This window comes from Lepidochelys kempii, chromosome 6, assembly GCF_965140285.1.
Source record: "Lepidochelys kempii isolate rLepKem1 chromosome 6, rLepKem1.hap1, whole genome shotgun sequence".
Taxonomy (NCBI): domain Eukaryota; kingdom Metazoa; phylum Chordata; order Testudines; family Cheloniidae; genus Lepidochelys; species Lepidochelys kempii.
Genome location: NC_136385.1, coordinates 103707057 through 103728690, shown reverse-complemented (window position 1 = coordinate 103728690; position 21634 = coordinate 103707057). Strand labels below are relative to the sequence as shown.

Below are 21634 nucleotides of genomic sequence, written 5' to 3'. Positions count from 1 at the left end.
GCCCCAACTAAAACCTCTCCAACGCATCATCAAGGATCTACAACCTATCCTGAAGCACGACCCATCACTCTCACAGATCTTGGGAGACAGGCCAGTCCTTGCTTACAGACAGCCCCCCAACCGGAAGCAAATACTCACCAGCAACCACACAAGAGAACCACTAACCCAGGAACCTATCCTTGCAACAAAGCCCGTTGCCAACTGTGTCCACATATCTATTCAGGGGACACCATCAGAGGGCCTAATCACATCAGGCACACTATCAGAGGCTCGTTCACCTGCACATCTACCAATGTGATATGTGCCAGCAATGCCCCTCTGCCATGTACATTGGCCAAACTGGACAGTCTCTACGTAAAAGAATAAATGGACACAAATTGGACGTCAAGAATTATAACATTCAAAAACCAGTAGGAGAACGCTTCAATCTCTCTGGTCACTCGATTACAGACCTAAAAGTGGCAATTCTTCAACAAAAAAACTTCACAAAACAGACTTCAAGAGAGACTGTTGAATTGGGATTAATTTGAAAACTGGATACAATTAACTTAGACTTGAATAAAGACTGGGAGTGGATGTGTCATTACACAAAGTAAAACTATTTCCGCTTGTTTATTTCCCCTCCTACTGTTCTTGTAAAGTGCTGGAAATGGCCCACCTTGATTATCAGTACAAAATGTGTTTTCCCCCGCCCCCCGCTCTCCTGCTGGTAATAGCTCACCTTTCTTGATCACTCTTGTTACAGTGTGTATGGTAACACCCATTGTTTCATGTTCTCTGTGTATATAAAATCTCCCCACTATATTTTCCACTGTATGCATCCAATGAAGTGAGCTGTAGCTCACGAAAGCTTATGCTCTAATAAATTTGTTAGTCTCTAAGGTGCCACAAGTCCTCCTTTTCTTTCTTTTATGTAGTGTTTGAAGATTGAATGTTCATTTGCAGCTAATGATATTAACATTCTAAATATGGTACTTAAATTTAAACACCTAGAAGGAAAAGTAGTACTGCAGTTAACTTTCAAACCCAACTAGGAAAAATATTGATACACGTTTGGACTCAAACAGCTAAGCCAAATTTTTGGGGTCTTGCAGGTGGTTCAGTTAGGGGGAAAAATTGGTGATAGATATTTCTTTGATGCAATTTTTGTTAATTTGCAAAGAATGTACAAACTCTTGTTTCCCTGAACACTGTAAAAAACAAACGAGACAACTCCTTCATGTGCTGTGACAAGCCCACCTTTCCAGCCAGCACTCTATTACCCAAAAAGCCTTTTCTCTTAGCTTTCTCACCAGCCTTTTGTTACTGTCTTCTTGGCTTTCTCTCAGACAGACTCCCCTGCCTCAAAACAGTTCCACCAATCAAACCCATAGGGCCACATGGACATTCTGAGCAAAAGCTGATCATGTACCTATATTTTGGGTGCTAATGCTATTGTTTCAGCCATCTGGTTACAGTGGCTTCTTTACATTTATCCTATATGTAAGGTGGGGCCATGCCCAACCCATAACTACACAGTTTAACTCAACAAGTCCATTTACTGAAAAGCTGATTCCACTTTGATAGCTATTTCTGTTTCTAAGGAAAGTGAATTTCCTCAGAGGGTGAAGTTCTTTAACTTCACCAAAGGTATAGTGCAGGCTTTTTTTTTTTCACAGCACTGACAGCATGCCTCAACCCAAATCAGCCACCCAGAAGTTCACTCTGTGCCTATTGAGTTCTTGACCTCTCTGTACAGTTAAGATTTCAGTTTGTGCTGTGTGTGTGTGGGGGGGGGTGTTGTTTGTCTAATTTTTCAGCGTCACTTAACCTCCTACACCTGTCCCTGAGTAATAACCTGATAACCGCTAAAGTGGCTGAATTCAAACCAGTCCCAATAAGCCATCCAAACCCCTGGCTAGTTTAGTAACAATATGAATATAAATCTTATACCTGCACCTTATACTGATGCATTGTCTGTAAGACTGTGACTGCTCCCCAATTATGTTGTTTCAGGAATGTCTTTTTATTGCCATGGAAAAGCTAAATGGATATACAGTTTCTTTGGGGAGAAAGGTTGTGATTAATTTTTTTTAAAAAAGTCCATGCTGTCTAGGAAATTTTTTTTTTAAAGCTTAATCTTAAACTTAAAAAAACCTAAATACTTCCTGAAAATTCCTGTTAGTGTTAGAATTTGTAATTTTTTTTCTTATACTACCTATATTTAAGGCCTAAATTTCATGAAAATATACTGTTAATAGGTAAGCATGTGTATCTGGGATAAGTTTCACATTAATCATAGGGTTTTATTGGCCCAGTTTATGCTTTTGGGTGACACGTCTGTCTGAATGTGGGGTAATAGCTTTGTTTGTCTGCATGCCTCTGATGCAGCGTCATTTGCTGACACATCAGTGAATGAACGAGGAGACTAATGAAGGTTGCTGTCACAATCTGATTTGTGAGCTATTCATAGAACAGTACCCAGAAGAACTCTCAGTAATTTTGCAATTATACAAAATGGTACCCAAACAAAAAAAGTATAGTTAATGGAAATGATGATCAGGCTAACATACACTTTCTGGTGAGAGAATGACCGTAATGGAAGAAACAATGAAATTAGTGCTGGTCAAATTTGCAGATGACACAAAAGTTGGTGGAATTGTGGATGAGTCGGGTCTACTGCCTAATCAAGATCACTTGCTAACATGAGCGGATATGAATAACACACGATTTAACACAGCAAAATGAAAGGTCATACATCTAGGAACATAGAATGGAGGTCACATTTATAAGACGGGACTGTGTCCTGGAATACACTGACTGTCAAAAGGACTTACTTTAGGAGTCACAGCAGCTAACCAACTGAACATGACCTCTCAGAGTTATGCTGTAGCTAAGAGAGTTAATAACAATCCATGGCTGTATAAGCAGGGGAATATTAAGAGTAGAGAGGTGATATTACCTCTGTATACAGCATTACTGAGACCCTTACTGGAATATTGTGTCAGTTCCGCAGTCCAAATGTCAAAAAGGATGTTGAGAACTGGAAAAGGTTCAGAAAAGAACTACAAGAAGTTGAGAAAACATGAGTTATAGTGAGAGATTTAAGAAGCCCAATCTATTTAGTTTGTGTAAGAGAAGGTTAATAGGTGACTTGATCATGATACACTACACACACTATATGGGGAAGAGATTTCTGAGAGGAGATGACTCTTTAAACTAGCAGAAGACATGATGAGACCCAGTGGTTGGAAGCTGAAGCTCAGAAAATTAGGTGCACATTTTTAATGGAGAGGGTAACTATTGGAACAACTACCTAGAGCAGAGGTGGGCAAACTATGGCCTGCAGGACTGTCCTGCCCAGCCCTTGAACTCCTGGCCGGGGAAGGTAGTCCCTGACCCCACCCCTGCTGTCCCCCTCCCCCGCGGTTACACCGCCGCGCAGGCAGCGTGGCTGGCTCCATCAGGGCAGCGGGGCTGTGAGCTCCTGCCACTCTGAGCAGCACGGTAAGGGGGTGGTGCGGGGCGGCGACATTGGGTAGGGGGTCCCGGGGGGGAGGCAGTCAGGGGACAGGGAACAGAGGGCGGTTGGATGGGGCGGAGGTTCTGGGGCGGGGCGGTCAGGGGTCATGGAACAGGGGGGTTGGATAGGGTGTGGGAGTACCGGGGGGCCTGTCAGGGGGCGGGGGTGTGGATAGGGGTCGGGACAGTCCGGGGACAGGGAGCAGGGATGATTGAATAGGGGGTGAGGTCATGGGGGGCCTGTCTGGGAGCTAGGGTGTGGATAGGGGTCGGGGGACAAGGAGCAGGGAGGGTTGGATAGGTGTGGGAGACCCGGGGAGCCTGTCGGGGGCACGGGTGTGGATAGGGGTCGGGGTAGTCAGGGGACAGGGAGCGGTGGATGGGGGATGCCAGGAGGGAGCGGTCAGGGGACAAGGAGTGGGGGGTGGAGGGTTGGATGGGGGCAGTCAGGAGGCGGGAAGTGGTGGGGGCTGCTAGGGGGCGGGGGCCAGGCTGTTTGGGGAGCAGACTTCCCTACCTGGCCCTCCATACAGTGTCACACCCCAGTGTGGCCCTCGGGCCAAAAAGTTTGCCCACCCCTGATCTAGAGAGTCTAGTCAAGAGTGGATATTTTTTAAAGGATATTCTATTGTTCAAACAGAAGATATGGGCTTGATACAAAAATTATTGGATAAGGTTCTTTGACCTGCGTTATGCCATGTGTTTGTGTGTAGCTGCTCTGGTGTGAGAGGACTCAGGAACTCCCCAGGGGCCAGTGTCTGTGTGTGACTGGCAGGGTGCCAGGGGCCAGGTTTGTGTGTTGCTGGCGGATGTGAGGGGCTCAAGGACTCCCCAGAGGCCAGGTTTGTGGGTAGCTGGCAGAATGTGAGGGGCTTGGCTCAGGGACTCCTCAGGGATTGGGTTAGTGTGTAACTTGAAAGGAGTAAGGTCTCAGGGACCCCGGCAGCCAGGTCTGTGTACCTGGCAGGGTGCAAGGGGCTTGGGGATTCCCCAGGGGTCAGATTTGTGTGTAGCTGGCAGGATATGAGGGGTTCCGGGACTCTCCTAGGGGCCAGGTTTGTATGTAGCTGACAAGGTACTAGGGACTCGGGGACTCCCCAGGGGTTTGTGTGTAGCTGGCGGGATGCGAGGGGCTGGGGACTCCCCAGGGAGCCAGATTTGTGTGTAGCTGATGGGGTACAAGGGGCTCGGGGACTCCCCGGAGGCCAGGGTTGTGTGTAGTTGGCAGGGTGCGAGAGGACTCCCTGGGGGCCAGGCTTCTGTGTAGCTGATGGAGTACAAGGGGCTCGGGGACTCCCCAAGGGCCAGGTTTGTGTGTAGCTGGCGGGGTGTGAGGGGACTCCCCCGGGGGCCAGGTTTGTGTGTAGCTGATGGTGTACGAGGGGCTCAGGGACTCCCCGGAGGCCAGGTTTGTGTGTAGCTGGCGGGGTGCGAGGGGACTCCCCAGGAGCCAGGTTTGTGTGTAGCTGGCGGGGTGCAAGGGGCTTAGGGACTCCCCCGGGAGCCACATTTGTGTGTAGCTGGCGGGTTCGAGGGGCTCGGGGACTCCCTGGTGGCCAGGTTTGTCTGTAGCTGGCAGGGTGCGAGGGGTTCAGGGACTCCCCCCCGGTGGCCAGGTTTGTGTGTAGCTGGCGGGGTACGAGGGGCTCGGGGACTCCCGCCCTGGTGGCCAGGTTTGTGTGTAGCTGGCGGGGTACGAGGGGACACCCTTGGCAGCCAGGTTTATGTGTAGCGGGCGGGGTACGAGGGGCTCAGGGACTCCCCCCCAGTGGCCAGGTTTGTGTGTAGCTGGCGGGGTACGAGGTGCGAGGGGCTCGGGGACTCCCCCCCCGGTGGCCAGGTTTGTGTGTAGCTGGCGGGGTACGAGGTGCGAGGGGCTCGGGGACTCCCCCCCCGGTGGCCAGGTTTGTGTGTAGCTGGCGGGGTACGAGGGGCTCGGGGACTCCCCCCCCCCGGTGGCCAGGTTTGTGTGTAGCTGGCGGGGTGCGAGGGGACACCCTTGGCAGCCAGGTTTATGTGTAGCGGGCGGGGTACGAGGGGCTCAGGGACTCCCCCCCAGTGGCCAGGTTTGTGTGTAGCTGGCGGAGTCTTCGCACAAATGAGACGAGACCAAGGGCGCCTGGAAGTGGAAGCAGCCAAGTTCAGACGCCCCGTGCGGCTAGTGCTGGCGGTGCGTGTGGCGGTGCGGGTGGCGGTGGCGGACCATCAGTGCACGGGAGCCGCGGACACTTAACATTCGCCTGCACACAACATGTCATTCGACCGCCGCCGCTATCCCGAGTGCCTTTGCTGCCTTGTACACGTCCTTGTAGTCGTGACGCCGCTCTAGCCTCACGCAGCGATTCTCTATGGTTAAGCAGGGAGTCTTTGTGGGCTCGGAGGTGTCATGGCGTCCGTCGAGGTGGCAGCGCCTGAAGCTGCCGGGAGGAGCCGCTGACGCCGCTCTCCGAGCCGGGGAGGGAGTAATGGCCGGGGCGCTGGGACTCTTTCTCTAGGCTTCAGCCGGAGCCCGGTCTTTCCTGAGCGTGCGAGCCGGGCGGGGTGGCAGGAGCCGGCTCTCCGAGCCCAGGCTGCCCAGCCCCCGGGGGAGATAGCGAGCCGGGGCTGAGCTGTTCTGGGGTCCAACGCCACCCCTGGTGTGGGTGCTGCCTCGGGGAGGCCTTTAGCCAGCGCTGAGGACAGTTGGGGCCCGTTGAGCAGCAGCAGTAGAGATGGCCTCCTGGTTAGGGGGCCTGGGCTCGGGGCTGGGCCAGTCCCTGGGGCAGGTGGGGGGCAGCTTGTCCTCCCTTACCGGCCAGATCTCCAGCTTCACCAAAGACATCCTGCTGGAGGGCACCGAGGAAGTGGGAGGTAAGTGCGAGGGGTGGGGAGGAGTTGCTGCGGCCACGGGGGTGCCAGCCCTCTGCGATTAGTGTGGGATCGGGCGGCACTGAGTGCTGGGGAAAGGTTGTCGGCTCTATGGGCTGTGATGCTTTCTATATGTGTGTTTAGTACCATGTACTCATCTGGTAGCACATTAATGATAATTAATAACTAAGATGTAGCATTTTTTTAAAGTGGGAAACAGCTTATTTAGGACTGTGCCCAGCTAGACCACCTGAATTTAGAGATAAACATGACTGAGCTTTTAAGAGTCTTACTGGAATATACCAGTTTAACAAGAGAATTGCTACCTTCATTTTCCCTTTTTAAACAATAATAAAGAGAAATAAAATGTTTAGTGGTAGTGGAGTTTGTTGTTACACCTGTTGGATTTGGTGTGGGGTAGCATTAACACTGGTGATCAAAACAACCAAAATTTTGCTGTAACAAATTACTTCTGTGTTTTTTTCCGGAAGGGCCATATGCTTGCTCTCTCTCTTTCCTCTCAAGGTCTTAGTGTGGTGTGCACACAATATCTGGGCTCTGTGGAGAGTAAACTTAGCAAAGCAAACTATGTATAGTATAAACTTATTTAGAGGTATATTGGCATGTAGTCTTATTTTTGTTGTCCTGAAGTGTTGGAATTGCGCTAGGGTACTCTGTTGATCAGGTTTGAAAGCATATCAAACTTGTCTTTAGCTTATTATGTTTATTCAGTTTATCTACAGCTTGGTTTAATCTGTTCCATTTAGAGTGGGGGAGGCTTTCTAAAACTGCAAACAAATTGCTAGTTCCATATTTTCCACATATGTATGTGATTGTAAGTCTGACGTGTCATCCAGGCAAGGCTTTAATATAATTGAATCTTTTCTTATTTATATTACAGTAGTGCCCAAAGAATCCTGTCAAGATCGGAGCCCATTGAATAAGTACAACAAAATAGGAAAACACAGTCCTTGTCTGAAAGAGCTTTCAGTCTAAAATGATAAAAAGAGGCAAAGGGGGGAAAAAAGGGATGCACTGTACAAGGAAAGTGATCAATTCAGTGACAGTCATACACAGTGTTAATTCTATGTCTGTTTTAGTATTGGTGTCTAATTTTTCCAAGGCATTTAAGCTTTTTAAATTAAACGTTGGACTTTGCCTGTTATAGCTATCTGCATAACATTGTGAAAATATACATACGTTAATATAGTTAACATAATTTTACATCTGAAAATTATGGCTTTGTTAGAGAAATACTCTTTAATTGAAGTCTTTGTGATTTTAATGGTTGTGTCATTACCAATAGTAGGCTCAGAATTTGGAATTAAATAACAATTTCACAAGTTTGATGTTATGAAGTGGGTAATCAGCAAAGTAGGTCTCTCTGGTCACGCAATCACAGACATGAAGGTCGCTATCTTAAAACAAAAAAACTTCAAATCCAGACTCCAGCGAGAAACTGCTGAATTGGAATTCATTTGCAAATTGGATACTATTAATTTAGGCTTAAATAGAGACTGGGAGTGGCTAAGTCATTATGCAAGGTAGCCTATTTCCCCTTGTTTTTTCCTACTCCCCCCGATGTTCTGGTTAAACTTGGATTTAAACTTGGAGAGTTTTTTTTTGGATGAGCTATTGCCAGCAGGAGAGTGAGTTTGTGTGTGTGTGTCCCCTGGAAAAAAAAGGGGGGGGGGGTGAGAAGGCCCACCTTGATTATCATGCACATTGTAGGGAGAGTGGTCACTTTGGATGGGCTATTACCAGCAGGAGAATGAGTTTGTGTGTGGGGGGGTGGAGGGTGAGAAAACCTGGATTTGTGCTGGAAATGCGCCCAACTTGATGATCACTTTAGATAAGCTATTACCAGCAGGACAGTGGGGTGGGAGGAGGTATTGTTTCATGATCTCTGTGTGTATATAATATCTGCTGCAGTTTCCACGGTATGCATCCGATGAAGTGAGCTGTAGCTCACGAAAGCTCATGCTAAAATAAATTGGTTAGTCTCTAAGGTGCCACAAGTACTCCTTTTCTTTTTGCGAATACAGACTAACACGGCTGTTACTCTGAAACCAGCAAAGTAGGAATTCTCTACAGGTAGGCTGTTCCAATATTAAGTGGGATAAAGATATTTTGGTTACAGGACTGCCTATATAAAAATGCTTCAAAAGAGAGAGGAGTTTGTTCTGATGGCTGCAATGTACTCTGAGAAAAGATTGTCCATTTCCCTCTACTCTGAAAGATCTACAGTTTTAGATTTAATAATTTTTAAAATTCCCAAGCTTATATTACAGTACAAGCTTTGTTATCTGGCATGTTGGGGGAATGCGGGGGTGGGGGGGTGCCAGTAAGTCAAAAATTCAGGTTAACTAAGAGGGAGAGAGTTTGGATGTGGGAGGGGGCTCAGGACTAGGGGTTGGGTACGGGAGGGGGTACGGGGTGCTGGATCTGGGCGGCGCTTACCTCAGACGGCTCCCCGCAAGCAGCGACATGTCCCTGCTGCTCCTAGGTGGAGGTGTGGCTAGGTGGCTCTGCATGCTGCATCTGCGTGTTGCTTCTGCCTGCAGGCGTTGACCCCACAGCTCCTGAAGTGCAGAGCCAGCACGCGGGGCAGCGCACAGAGCCGCCTATCCATAGCAGCAGGGACATGTCGCTGCTTGTGGGGAGTCGCCCGAGCGCCGTCCAGATCCAGCACCCCACACTTCTTCCTGTGACCCCATACCCTCCCCCAAGTCCTCTCCCACATCCAAACTCCATCCCAGAGCCTGCGCCCTGCGTCCCTTCCCACATTCTGAACCCCTCGTGGCCGTTTCTCCACCTAGGAGCAGCAGGGACATGTTGCCGCTTCCGGGGAGCCATGTGGAGCCAGATAGGGAGCCTGCTGGCCCCACGCCAACCAGATTATAAACCGGATTTTCAATGAGGATCAGAAATGCCAGTTTATAGAGCTTTCCAGTTGGTAAATTGCCAGATAACACAGCTCTTACTGTAATTTGGTTTTGAACCATATTTCACTTAAATGGATGCATCATCATGGACCATTCTTCTGTTACCTGGAAGTAGTACTAAGGAAGATGCAGGATTCAAACTTTCTTTGACTAAAGAGTTGACAATTCTTTTACTATGTTTGAATGCTGTCTGTAGTGATGTCAGTGTGTGTTGCTGTTGCTCCTGTTCTTCTGCCCAGTGATGCCTTTGGAAATGTGGTGTTTCAGCTCAGTGTGAATTCTTTCCATAAATATTTATATAACCCTTCTCGCACCTGAAGCTAGCAGCAACCAGGGCCAGGCTCAATATCTAGAGGTTCCTTTTCAACAATACAACACAGAACCAGCTCGAGCCCCCGTCGAGTAACCGGGGAAAACTATATACCTCCCCTGGGCACCTCTGAGAGGCAATATTCCTCCACTCCCAAGCACAGAGTCTGAGTGTAGAAAAGAAACTTTTAATGAAAAGAGGGAAGTCACGCGATAGTAATTAGGGAAAATGTCACAATCAGGATTCATAATCATAAAATTGTGAGCAGGACACCTACCCCAGAGTGCGTGGGGCAGTGCCTTCTGCCTCTTGGTTGTAGAAGTCAAGAACATAAGTTCCTTATCTGTGCCCCTCACTGCTCCCTCACCATACCCCACTCACTGTGGTTGTCCTTGGGAAGTGGGGACCCAGGGTTCAGAGGTGCATCTGTCTGAGTTCACCTCCCACCCAGGGAGGAAAGCACCTTGCTTGCTCTGCCATCTGAGCACTTGCTCTGGTTGGCTGCCCCGCCAGTCGGTCATTCCTCTCGGGTGGCCACCCTGTCAGCTGCTCTCCGTCTCCGGTGACCCCCTCCTTTTTCTGCTCTGCTCACCAGCTGGTCACCATTCCACTTGCCGGTCACCTTCTGCCACCTGCCTCTCTTCTGTGACCTCTGCAGGTCAGTCTCTTGAGGTTTCACGCAGCTCTTTGTGATAGTCAGCTCTTAGGCTGGGCAGAAATGCTGTTCTACCACAGTGATTGTAAGGTCTTTTGAGCACTTAAAATAACCAAAGCCTCCTAATGGACCCTCTGTCTTTGGACAGTGGGGAACAACAGGTTACACCAGACCAGGAATCCTTAGGGAGAGTCCACTTCTCTTGGCTGAGGCTACCTGTCCCCACCCCTCTTACTTTCACAGGGATCTGGTATTCGAGCCCCTGGCTTAATGAGGTCCATTCAGCTGAGGATGACTCTCCTCATTTGGGACAGGTTAAGCACAGTTCTGTTCCCCTTTATTCATACAATAAAGACAACAACATTGAGAGGATTTCACTATCCCTGCATTCTGGACTAAAGTGATTTGTAACCCAACACCAGCCAAAGTTGATCACTTTGAGCCACACTGCTCTCTCTGTTGGATATCTAGGCAGAGTAGGTGTGTTTATGTAAGTACAGTTTGTTCCTGAAATCTATCCCACTCCCAGCTAGCTGTGAGGGGAGAACTCATTCAGACCCTGCTTACATCTAGAACCAGGTACTGGTTGTAATTGGCAGCAGGGTCCAGGCCTGTCTGTATGAATCAGTGTAAGTCCCTTTGTGTATGTACCTCACAGTGAACAGCTGCCCCTCCAAACAGAGACATGGTAATAATGGGTCATAGTCATAAGGAAATTTTACAAATGCTAGGGGGAAGTGGGCTAACGGAAGCGAAGGATATTTTCGATTGCATATGACCCTTGGTAATGATACAGAGCACGTTTCCCAATTGCTGCAAATTATTTTGGTTAGTAAAAACTATGGAAGATTGTGAGCAGCTCCAGTTGAATTTAAACACAGTGGTTGCAGGGTGCAGAATTGGTAACATGATGACAAATTACATTTAATTTGGATAAATGTAAGGTAGTGCACACTGACAAAAATGGTCTAAATTTCTATTATATGGGTAATGAGCTCTGAATTTTACAAACTCCTTTGGGGAAGATGATCTAGTGGTCATGCTCAATGAAGAGGCATATCCCCCATCACACAACTGTAGTAAAGAAAAAATACAAATAGAATACTGGAGTGCTTTAAAATGGGTTTAAAATCATGCAGAAAATATTATCTACAAAAGGGTAATGTACCTTTAGCTATAATACTGTGCTTTTTCTGATTTTGGTTGTCTTCCTTCAGGAAAGGTATAGCAAAATTGAAAAAAGCTCAAAGAAGTGGGACAAATTTAGAGGCAACTTGAGATTTGTGTTGCAAAAATATGATAGGGGGAATTTCATTGAGGTGTTTTATAAAGGGTACAGTAAAATAGAACATTTAAATAATTTCAGATTAGAGTAGTAGTTTTAGATGCAACAGGAATAGATTTACAGTTTAAGTTACAGTTTGCCATTGGTTCCAAGAAGTTTCTTAAGAAAGCCTTGGTAACAGAAAATATTCCAAAATCCCAAATTGAAGAGGTTTTTTGCACTGTAGTGCATAAAATGTTTTTAAAACATAGAAAGGAAAATAACTAATAAATGTATGGAGTAATAATATGTAACTAAACCATATAAAGACTTTAAAATATTCTCTTTACCTGAGAATGCTATTTTGTGTCTCGTCCTGTGGAACTGTTACAGCCAATTCAGATGAGCACCATGTGAGTGATTTTTTAACTCTTTCAGATGCACCAGCGGAACTCCAAGTATCCAATTCTAGGCTAAGAGAAATAGAAAGTACTCATGCAACACAGAGATTGGAGGTAAGCAATTCTGGAATGCAGGTAATTAGGAGAAATAAAGAGATGCTGATCAGGGTGATTTTGTTTCTACATGCATTAGAAATATGATTTTAAAAAAATGCTCACTCTAGAAATGAGAGTAACAGTGATGTTTAAATCCCAATTTTTCAGCCTGGTGACCATCCATCATCACATTCAGAGGGCCAGATTTGTTTAGTGGGCATGGACATGTGTGTGTTGTAGATTCATCACCTCTTACATTGTTCATGTCAGACAGGGGGACCTTGAAATGTAACAATAGCCCCTGGCTCTGAGATAGTCTCAAGTCCAGGTTTCTTGAAAGTTTCAGCATTTTTCTGGCTGATAAGGAAATAAGTAGATGCTTTATGAATGACTGGGTTTGCATTTCAGACTTGGCCACAAATCAAAACTAATCTAGAAGGTGTAATTTCTGTCTTATAACCCTCAATCCAGATTTTTATATGCAGTATTTTAAATTTCAAAGAGGTATTTAAGTTTTAAAGAGTAAAGTAGGACAACATGGAAAGACTGCAACCTAGCTATTTTAATTTTTTCTCCCATTAGCAAATCCCTTAGGAACATAAGATTTAGTTTTACATTTATTAATAGTCACTTTGTGCTTTTCTAGAATGAGAGACTGAAGAAGGTTTGCAGTGATCTAGAAGAAAAGCATGAAGCAGCAGAGCTTCAGATAAAGCAGTTGTCCATAGAGTACCGAAATCAGCTGCAGCAAAGAGAGGTACAGTGCAGCGTAAATAATTTCAGGCAATATATGTCTGTATTCTTTAACAAAAATGTACTACGTTAAGTTTGTATAATAGCTATCTTTATCTCTTCAATTAGTATACAATCTCTAAAGGTGAGAGGCAAGCAGACTGTTCATCATGGTACAAAGTACACTATTGCTCATCCTGTCATTTATGCTGTTGCACGTTTATAAATGTACAGATTGTCTCAATCATTCACAAAATGCTTCCAAATCATGTCACATCAGTTTACACTTACACCTGCTAGATGACTTAATATAATGTAGCTACTGATCTAAATAGCCTCAGAAATATCTTGTCTGATGTCACAGTTTCTCCCTATTTTATTACCACGAAGGAATAACAGAGTAGATTAATCACCACATATTATTATAAATCATTAGATAGTTCTAAATCATGATTTTTGGAAGGATAGGTAAGAAAGGAGAGAATTCTCTTTAAAAGTGTTTACTTCTGTTGTTCTTTCAGATGTTTATTTGGTTTAAGAGTAGACTTAAAATGGGACAGAATCAACATTCGCAGCTCTGGAAAGTGGATTTTTGGGCATAAAGTAATCCTCTATGCGTGCAGTTGTATAATGTGAGATTTTTAGAGTCTTCTAAACAAGGAAAACTAGCAGTACATTTGTAAAACTTGCTTTTACAGAATAGTTTTTTAGCAGAAAGAATATCTTTGAGACGTGTGTTGCATCCATTGAAGTCAATACCACATCTCCCATTGACTTCAGTGAGAGTAGGATCAGACCCTTGATTTGTATGTGCATAGGAAAGGACATACTGAAGTTGGAAAAGCAACATCTGGATATTGTAGTATTTTGTGCATTCTGTATCTTACTTAATGTAAGCAATTTTCTTTTGATCTAAGTGACTTCTTTAATATAGTGTGTTGTGAATGCAAAACCAGCAATACATTGAAAAGTTGGAGTATAAAATAAACTCAGTTTTAATATCAAAATATATAACTTGAGGAACCCTGTACTGGTTGGTTTTATTTTAATATTTAATTAAAAAATCCACCACTTTTATATTTAACTGAGTTGTGGGACTTGGCACTCAGAAGCCTTGCTGTAGAATTTAGGTACATTTGCCTGCTGAATACCGCAAAACCTTTATTTACAAGGAAAGCATTCTTTTTAATGGGCAGTGCAGATACTTTGCTTATATGTTGCCTTTAGCTGACTAGTGCTTAAATGGTAAAGGAATAATTTTTAGAAGCAGTTCTACAAGAGTCCTTGCTTTTATAAGAGGCCAGTCAAGAACGTTCCTCTCCATTGAACTGGAGAGAAAACAACCCCTCCTCCCCCGCGCGCACGCACACACACAGTGAAAGAACAAGGAGACCTCAGTAATTTTATGTCAGATGAAAATACAAATAGTAGATTTAAATTTCATCTATTTACAAGAGATAAAGTGAATATACTTTGAGATTTTCTTCTTACTAAAATCATGCACTGTATTCTATATATTTAGGTTGAAATCAGCCATCTAAAAGCTAGACAGAATGCACTGCAGGAACAATTGCAGAAGTTGCAGACAGCTGCTCAGTCAGCACAGTTAGGAGCTGGTGTTTTGCCGCCAACCACTACATCAGCTTCCTTTGTCCCTGTGGTTAGACATCATTCTTCAGGTTTTCAAGGGGATGACATGGACTTTGGAGATGTAATCTGGTCCCAGCAAGAAATAAACAGATTGTCCAATGAAGTTTCTAGACTTGAATCTGAGGTTGACCACTGGATGCAGATAGCACAGGTGGGTGATTTTTCCGTATATTTAGTACATTGAGTAAATTGGTCGCTCTTGAAACCAGTCATGTGCAAGTTCATGTTAGGCAATTATATGTAGAGAAATAGCATTTAGGTTGACATAGCTGCTGTGCTCAAGGGTGTTACAAATGCACAGCCCTGAAGACCACATAGCTATGCTGACCTAATCCCCAATGTAGACACGGATAGGATGACGGAAGAGTGCTTCCAACGACCTAACTACTATTGCCAAGGGAGGTGGTGTTCCTACAGCAACTGAAAAACCCTTTCTGTTGATGCAGGCTATATCTACACTGCAGGGTTATGCTGGCATAGATGTGGCACCTTAGTTGTGCTGCATTAATCCCCACGGGCACTAATACATTCTAACGCTGTTTTTTCTGGTTGGTTGACCCTGGGTACCTTTTCAGTCACTGGTGTCCATTTGTTAAAAAAAAAAAAGGTAATACATAAAGACCTGCCTTGCAGAAGTGATGTAAGGATTAATTAACCTGTAGATGGTGCTTTGAAAAATAGCTAGTACTATATAAGTTCTAAATATTATTTTTACTTTCTGAGAAAAGGCGCCATAGTAAGACTTAGTTATGGAGATGAAATTTCTTTACTCTTCAGCATTATATTAATAGTACAGCCTCCCCACCCCTTTAAAATCTGTTAAATTGTTTTATAAATAGGGCTGTCAAGCCATTAAAAAATTAATCACAATTAATCATGCCATTAAAAAAATCAATCACACAATTAAACAATAAGAGAATACCATTTATTTAGATATTATTCGATGTTTTCTACATTTTCAAATATATGGATTTCAATTATAACAGAATACGAAGTATACAGTGCTACTTTTTTTATATTCATTGCAAATATTTGCACTGTAAAAAAAAAAAAAGAAATAGTATTTTTCAATTCACCTAATACGAGTACTATAATGCAATCTTTTTATCATAAAAGTTGAACTTACAAGTGTAGAATTGTATACAAAAAATAACTGTGTTCAGAAATAAAACAATGTCAAACTTTAGAGCCTACAAGTCCACTCAGTCCTACTTCAGCCAATTGCTCAAACAAACAAGTTTGTTTACATTTTCAGGAGATAATGCTACCTGCTCCTTGTTCACAATATCACCTAAAACTGAGAACAGGTGTTCGTTCTCATGGCACTGTTATAACTGGCCTCACAAGATATTTATGTGCCAGATATGCTAAAGATTCATATGGTCCTTCATGCGTCAACCACCATTCTAGAGGATGTGCGTCCATGCTGATGAAGGCTTCTGCTCGATAACCATCCAAAGCAGTGTGGGCCGATGCATGTTCATTTTCAGTATCTGAGTCAGATGCCACCAGCAGAAGGTTGATTTTCTTTTTTGGTGGTTTGGGTTCTGTCGTTTCCTCATCGTAATGTTGCTCTTTTAAGATGTCTGAAAGCATACTCCACACCTCTTCCCTCTCAGATTTTGGAAGAGATTCTTAAATCTTGGGTCAAGTGCTGTAGCTATCTTTAGAAATCTCACATTGGTACCTTCTTTGAACTTTGTCAAATCTGCAGCAAAAGTGTTCTTAAAATGAACAACGTGCTGGGTCATCATCCAAGACTACCATAACATGAAATATATGGCACAATGTGAGTAAAATAGAGCTGGAGACATACAACTCTCCCCCAAGGAGTTCAGTCAGAAATTTAATTAACGCATTATTTTTTTAGCAAGCCTCATCAGCATGGAAGCATATCTTCTGGAATGGTAGCCGAATCATGAAAGGGCCTACAGATGTTTAGCATATCTGGCATGTAAATACCTTGCAATGCCAGCTACAAAAGTCCGATGCTAACGCCCGTTCTCACTTTCTGATTTTATTGTAAATAAGAAGTGGGCAGCATTGTCTTCTGTAAATGTAAACAAACTTGTTTGTGTTAGCGATTGGTCGAATGACGGAGTGGTCGTAAGACGATGATGATGATGGTCGTAAGACGGAGTGGACTTGTAGGCTCTAAAAGTTTTTTGCATTGTTTTGTTTTTGAGTGCAGTTATGTAATCAAAAAAAAAATCTACATTTGTAAATTGTAGTTTCACGATAAAGAGATTGCACTACAGTACTTGTAAGAGGTGAATTGAAAAATACTGTTTCTTTTTATCATTTTTACAGTGCAAATATTTGTAATAAAAATAATTCTATAAAATGAGCAGCGAACGCTTTGTATTCTGTGTTGTAATTTAAATCAGTATATTTGAAAATATAGAAAAACATCCAAATATTTTAAATACATTTGCAATTGGTATTCTATTGTTTAACAGTGCAATTAATCGTGATTAATTTTTTTGAGTTAATCGCGTGAGTTAACGGCAATTAATAGCCCTATTTATAAGCCTATCCTATTTGTTCAGGCAAAGAGTTTCATAAACATTTACAAGGGTTCTACCCAAAATATTGTAACTTCTTTGGGGATTTTCATATGTAGGCTTCTAAAAAGTACTTTTGCTCTTGTTGTATGTGCTATTGATTGTAAATTACTACTCTGCCAATACACAAAGTGATACCGTAGTTGCAAATTTTTATTAGAGATTTTACCATCTGTAATTTTCCCTTACCACTTCACTTCATTTTCTGTCAGTTACAAAAATTCTCATTGCTGTGATCAGTCCTGCAAACTCTTACTCATGTGACTGATCTTTACTCAAGTAACTAGTGCGTTGGATTTCAGTGATATTACTTGTGTCCACAGCATCTACAGTTATGTATACTGGAAATAAAATATAGTATATATGTTGGTTTTCTTTAAATGCAAGAAACTGTTAAATATGCTAGCATGTCATAAATGCAATCAATATACTGTGAAATTTGCGCACAAAGAAATCCAATAGCTGTTTTTATGTTTTAACAGAGAAATGCTATTTTATATTTTTTTATTAGAAATAAAGCTATTGTAGCTTTAAACTTTACATTTTAATAGCCCCTCTTTATAATCAAAGTACCTACATTTTGAGTGTTGTGGTAGATGCTTACTTACTTTTAGTAAGTACTTTTAGCGTACTTGCATTTTCTATTTTATTAAGAATTATTTGCTGTTGAAATGCTCAAAGGAAAATAAACCGTTGTTTATCTCAATTTATTTCCCAAACTAAAGTATTATTTTTCTTTTTATCTAGTCTTCCAGAGTACGAGGAACAGATAACGCTGATCAAAGTGAAATCTGCAAGCTGCAAAATATTATTAAAGTAAGGTGACAATTTTGACAAATCAACCCACATACATAAATTTTTTATAATTTGCAGCTAAGCCCCCAGTCCTGCAAACATTTACATGTTTAGTCCCAATGACTTCAGTCACGTTTCATATTAATCAAGTTAAGTGTATGCATAAATGTTTGCACAATCGGGGCCTAAGTCCTCTGTACTAAATGAAGTGTATTGGCATATAATATAATTGTGTTTATAACTGAAATGTTTCCACACCTTCTGTATTTTAAAAAAGATTCTGATTGAGCAGATGAACGAGTGTCTCTCAGGTTGGTCATACAACAGACTTGTTACAATATTATAGGCTTGAAAGTATAAAGTTTGTAAGATTAAGGCCAACACATCAAAAGTAGCCAGTGATTTGTAGTGCCTCAATTTTTGGCTGCCCATCATGGGATACCTGGAGGTTGCTTTCCCCCCCAACCCCTTGCCCCAGTGTGCTAAGTCTCTACAACTCCAAGTGAAATCAGTGGAAACTATAAGTGTTAAGCACTGCTGAATTTCAGCTCTTTGATGGCTAAATTAGACACCATAAAAATTTTTGTCTTCATTTGTATGGTACATATTTTGTACAGGTGCATATCTGGATGTAATTTTGCTCTATTCTGAGTCCTGTTTCTTAAAAGCTAACCATTCTAACTTATTAATGTACTATAGAGGTGTGAAGGCATATACTGGTAATGTTATATGGTATATGTATATAAATACATATGTAAATGGTGAAATAAGACAAATACATTTTTAGACTTAAAATTTATTTGATTTTCCAGCTTCATTGTATCTTCAATACATGGTAAGGTGAGAGTAACTTAAATTTTCTAGTTTGCTTTCCTCTCATGTTTGTGTGTTTTAATATAAGCTATAATGAATGATGGAGAGGAGACTTCCTGGTAATTATAGGGAATGACAGGAAAACTCCTCTTGATCACACATTGCTGCTATGTGCTGTTAGTTATTGCATCCTTATTATTTATCCTAAGTAAGTAAAGAGTGCTCATCTTTTTTTCTGTATGGAAAGTGGAAAACCTAATTGCACTTTGCCAGGGATGCAGAATTCTAGTTACACTACTAGAAACAGTTATTTTTTCTAGTTCCAATAAGCTTATACCATTTAATTTATAAATATGATTAGAAGGCAGGAATATTGTTGCAGTCGTCTCTTCCCCACAGTCTAGGATACTTAAGGCAACTTTCAGATTAGGAAAAGCTCTAAATCAGTAACTCTCAACTTTTCCAGACTACTGTACCCCTTTCAGGAGTCTGATTTATCTTGTGTACCTCAAGTTTCACCTCACTTAAAAACTACTTGCTTACAAAATCAGACCTAAAAATACAAAAGTGTAACAGCACAATATTACTGAAAAATTGCTTACTTTCTCAGATTTACCATATTATAAAATAAATTAATTTGAATATACATACTGCACTTACATTTCCGTGTACAGTATATAGAGTAATATGAACAAGTTGTATGAAATTTTAGTTTCTGCTGACTTTGCTAGTGCTTTTTATATAGCCTTGTAAAACTAGGCAAATATTATCTAGATGAGTTGATGTACCCCCTGGAAGACCTCTGCATACCCCAGGGGTACTCATACCCCTGGTTGAGAACCACTGCTCTAAATAAGTATAACCGAAGTCTGAGTGAACTCTGCAGCCCTTTTTACGTGTACTTTTCATTGGGGACCAGCCTTTTCCTCAACTTATGTGACACTTTGCTCTGTGTCTGGTTCAGAAAGTTAGTCTTTCTTTTGCCTTCCGTGATGTACTGTTATGTTGCCTTTGTCTACTAAGAGGTGTAAATAATCCATACACTGTAACTCTTCCCAAAACAAGTGCCAGCCTCTAGTCTTATGGCCTGTTCATGCTCCAAAAGAAGTCTGTTGCAGGGCTCTCATTGACTTCTGTGGGAGTAAGGTTTAGCCCTCTGTGAGAATTTCAGGGTTGTGGAATCTCTTCCAAGATGAGCCCAGGTTACAGAATTGAGCACACTTTCTGTCAAAGAAGGAGCAATCCAGTAGTTAAATTTTTTTATCCATTTGTTGCAAAAGTTGTGTGTTTTTTCCACCAGTATAAGTAAATTGACCATGATCCTGATTCTTCTTTCAAGAATAGTCCCAGCTACTCTCCTCAGTGAGGCTGAATTTTCTTGTTGCTTAAAGAGGACAAGGTTGACGCTAAGGTTGTGGGCTTCATTCTGGCTTTTAGTAAATTCCTGTGTTTGCATAAGGTAAGGGCTTGTCTACGTGGAAAGTTAGTCCCCAGCAAGCCATGATGTGAATCTACATGCCGTCAGCTTGCCACACACTAACTCACCATGCGGACACTGTTACCACACAGTAAAAGTCCTGGAGTGTAGAATAGTACTTTGGCGCTTTCACTGCACTGCAGTAATGTCCACATGGCGAGTTAATGCATGGCAAGCTCATGCCCTGTAGATTCACATGCTAGCTTCCCAGGCACTAACTTGTCATGTGCACAAGCCCTAAGTTACTTTTTTGGTGAAAGAACACTGCCAACTATCCCTATAGTTGATAAATGTTTTTGTTTTCAATTTTGCATTACGGTCAAGCTCCAAGACTATATTTTTTCCTTTCAGTATTTGTAAAGTTCTTAGAAGATGAGACATGCTGTATAAGTGCTAAGTACTTTTGTTATTTAAGCGATAATGTTCAGAGTGGGCACTTCCAGGGACTTGAGGATCTGAAGAAAAGCTAAGGGGACTTAACATAGATGGTTATTAACTGCTGCTATGGATTGCTTTACCTGGGAGTGTAGGGGGGTTTTGGGTTATGTGTCACTATTGCAATACTTTGTGCTGAAAAGATCAGAGTAGAAATGCACTTCCATGGGACACAGCATGGTGTTTGACAAAAGTGATCAGACAACATGTACAAATAGGAAAGCAGCATTTTGTGCTCATGATTCCATTAAAAACACACACGCACACAGATTTTTATTACTTTTTGTATACAGACAACAAGAAACGTGTTCACCTGTTTACTTGGCAGCCCTGATGTATCAATGGTTAGAGTTTCCTAATTTACATGAATTCTCCATCCAAACAAAAATTATATTATCTGAACTTTCATTAATAGAGGTTATTTGACATTTGAGACAATATTAACCTGATTATAATTAAACTGTGTGGGTGAGAGTGGAGTGTGTATATGTGAGGGGTGAGATGGTGGTGGAGGAGAAAGAGAATCCAGTCATATACCATCTGGATGTCCTGATGCAGGGATCGACAACCTTCGGAATGCAGCCTGTCAGGGAAATCTGCAGGTGGGCCGGGACACTTTGTTTACCTGCAGCGTCTGCAGGTTCGGCCGATCGCAGCTCCCACTGGCCGTGGTTCACCATTCCAGGCCAATGGGGGCTGCAGGAAGCGGTCGCCAGCATATCACTTGGTGTGGGAAGCGGCATGGGCCAAGTGATATGCTGGCGACCGCTTCCTGCAGCCCCCATTGGCCTGGAATGGTGAACCACGGCCAGTGGGAGCTGCGATCGGCCGAACCTGCAGACGCTGCACGTAAACAAAGGGTCCCGGCCCACCTGCGGATTTCCTTGATGGGCTGCTTGCCAAACGTTGCCGATCCCTGTTCTAATGTATACATTCTCCTGTGTGTGTGAGATCACAAGTTCTTTGAGGTGGGGCTCTTTATTTTTGTAATTTGTACCATGCCAACCACATTGTTTGTATAAATAAATAATTTTTAAAGAGGCATGTTTTATTTTTGGTGTAAAATATTGGGCAGTATCTCTGCAGGCGCAGAAAAATATCCTTTTAAAATGTATACATACTATGTATCTGCATTCTAAATACATTTTT

At 42.8% G+C, this 21634-nt stretch overlaps 2 protein-coding genes across 5 annotated transcripts in view; both read left to right on the top strand.

Annotated features, from left to right (window-relative positions):
• The window catches only part of ATXN3 (ataxin 3), a 35287-nt gene extending 23307 nt beyond the window's left edge, over positions 1-11980 (top strand). The window contains exon 11 of one of the 2 annotated variants that reach the window (XM_073349466.2): positions 11961-11980. The gene's annotated coding sequence lies outside the window, so the exon portion shown is untranslated. The remainder of the gene's footprint in view (positions 1-11960) is intronic. The other variant, XM_073349457.1, reaches the window with a different exon arrangement.
• Positions 5859-21634, top strand: part of TRIP11 (thyroid hormone receptor interactor 11) — a 71026-nt gene continuing 55250 nt past the window's right edge. For 2 of the 3 annotated variants that reach the window (XR_012159535.2, XM_073349449.2), the window contains exons 1-5: positions 5859-6351; positions 11961-12037; positions 12666-12776; positions 14274-14552; positions 17713-17781. Coding sequence is in view for 2 of the 3 variants with exons in the window: in XM_073349449.2 (XP_073205550.2) it covers positions 6213-6351; positions 11961-12037; positions 12666-12776; positions 14274-14552; positions 17713-17781 (675 nt within the window). In the remaining variant the exon portion in view is untranslated. Of the gene's footprint in view, positions 6352-11960; positions 12038-12665; positions 12777-14273; positions 14553-17712; positions 17782-21634 lie in introns of those variants that run through there. The other variant, XM_073349450.2, reaches the window with a different exon arrangement.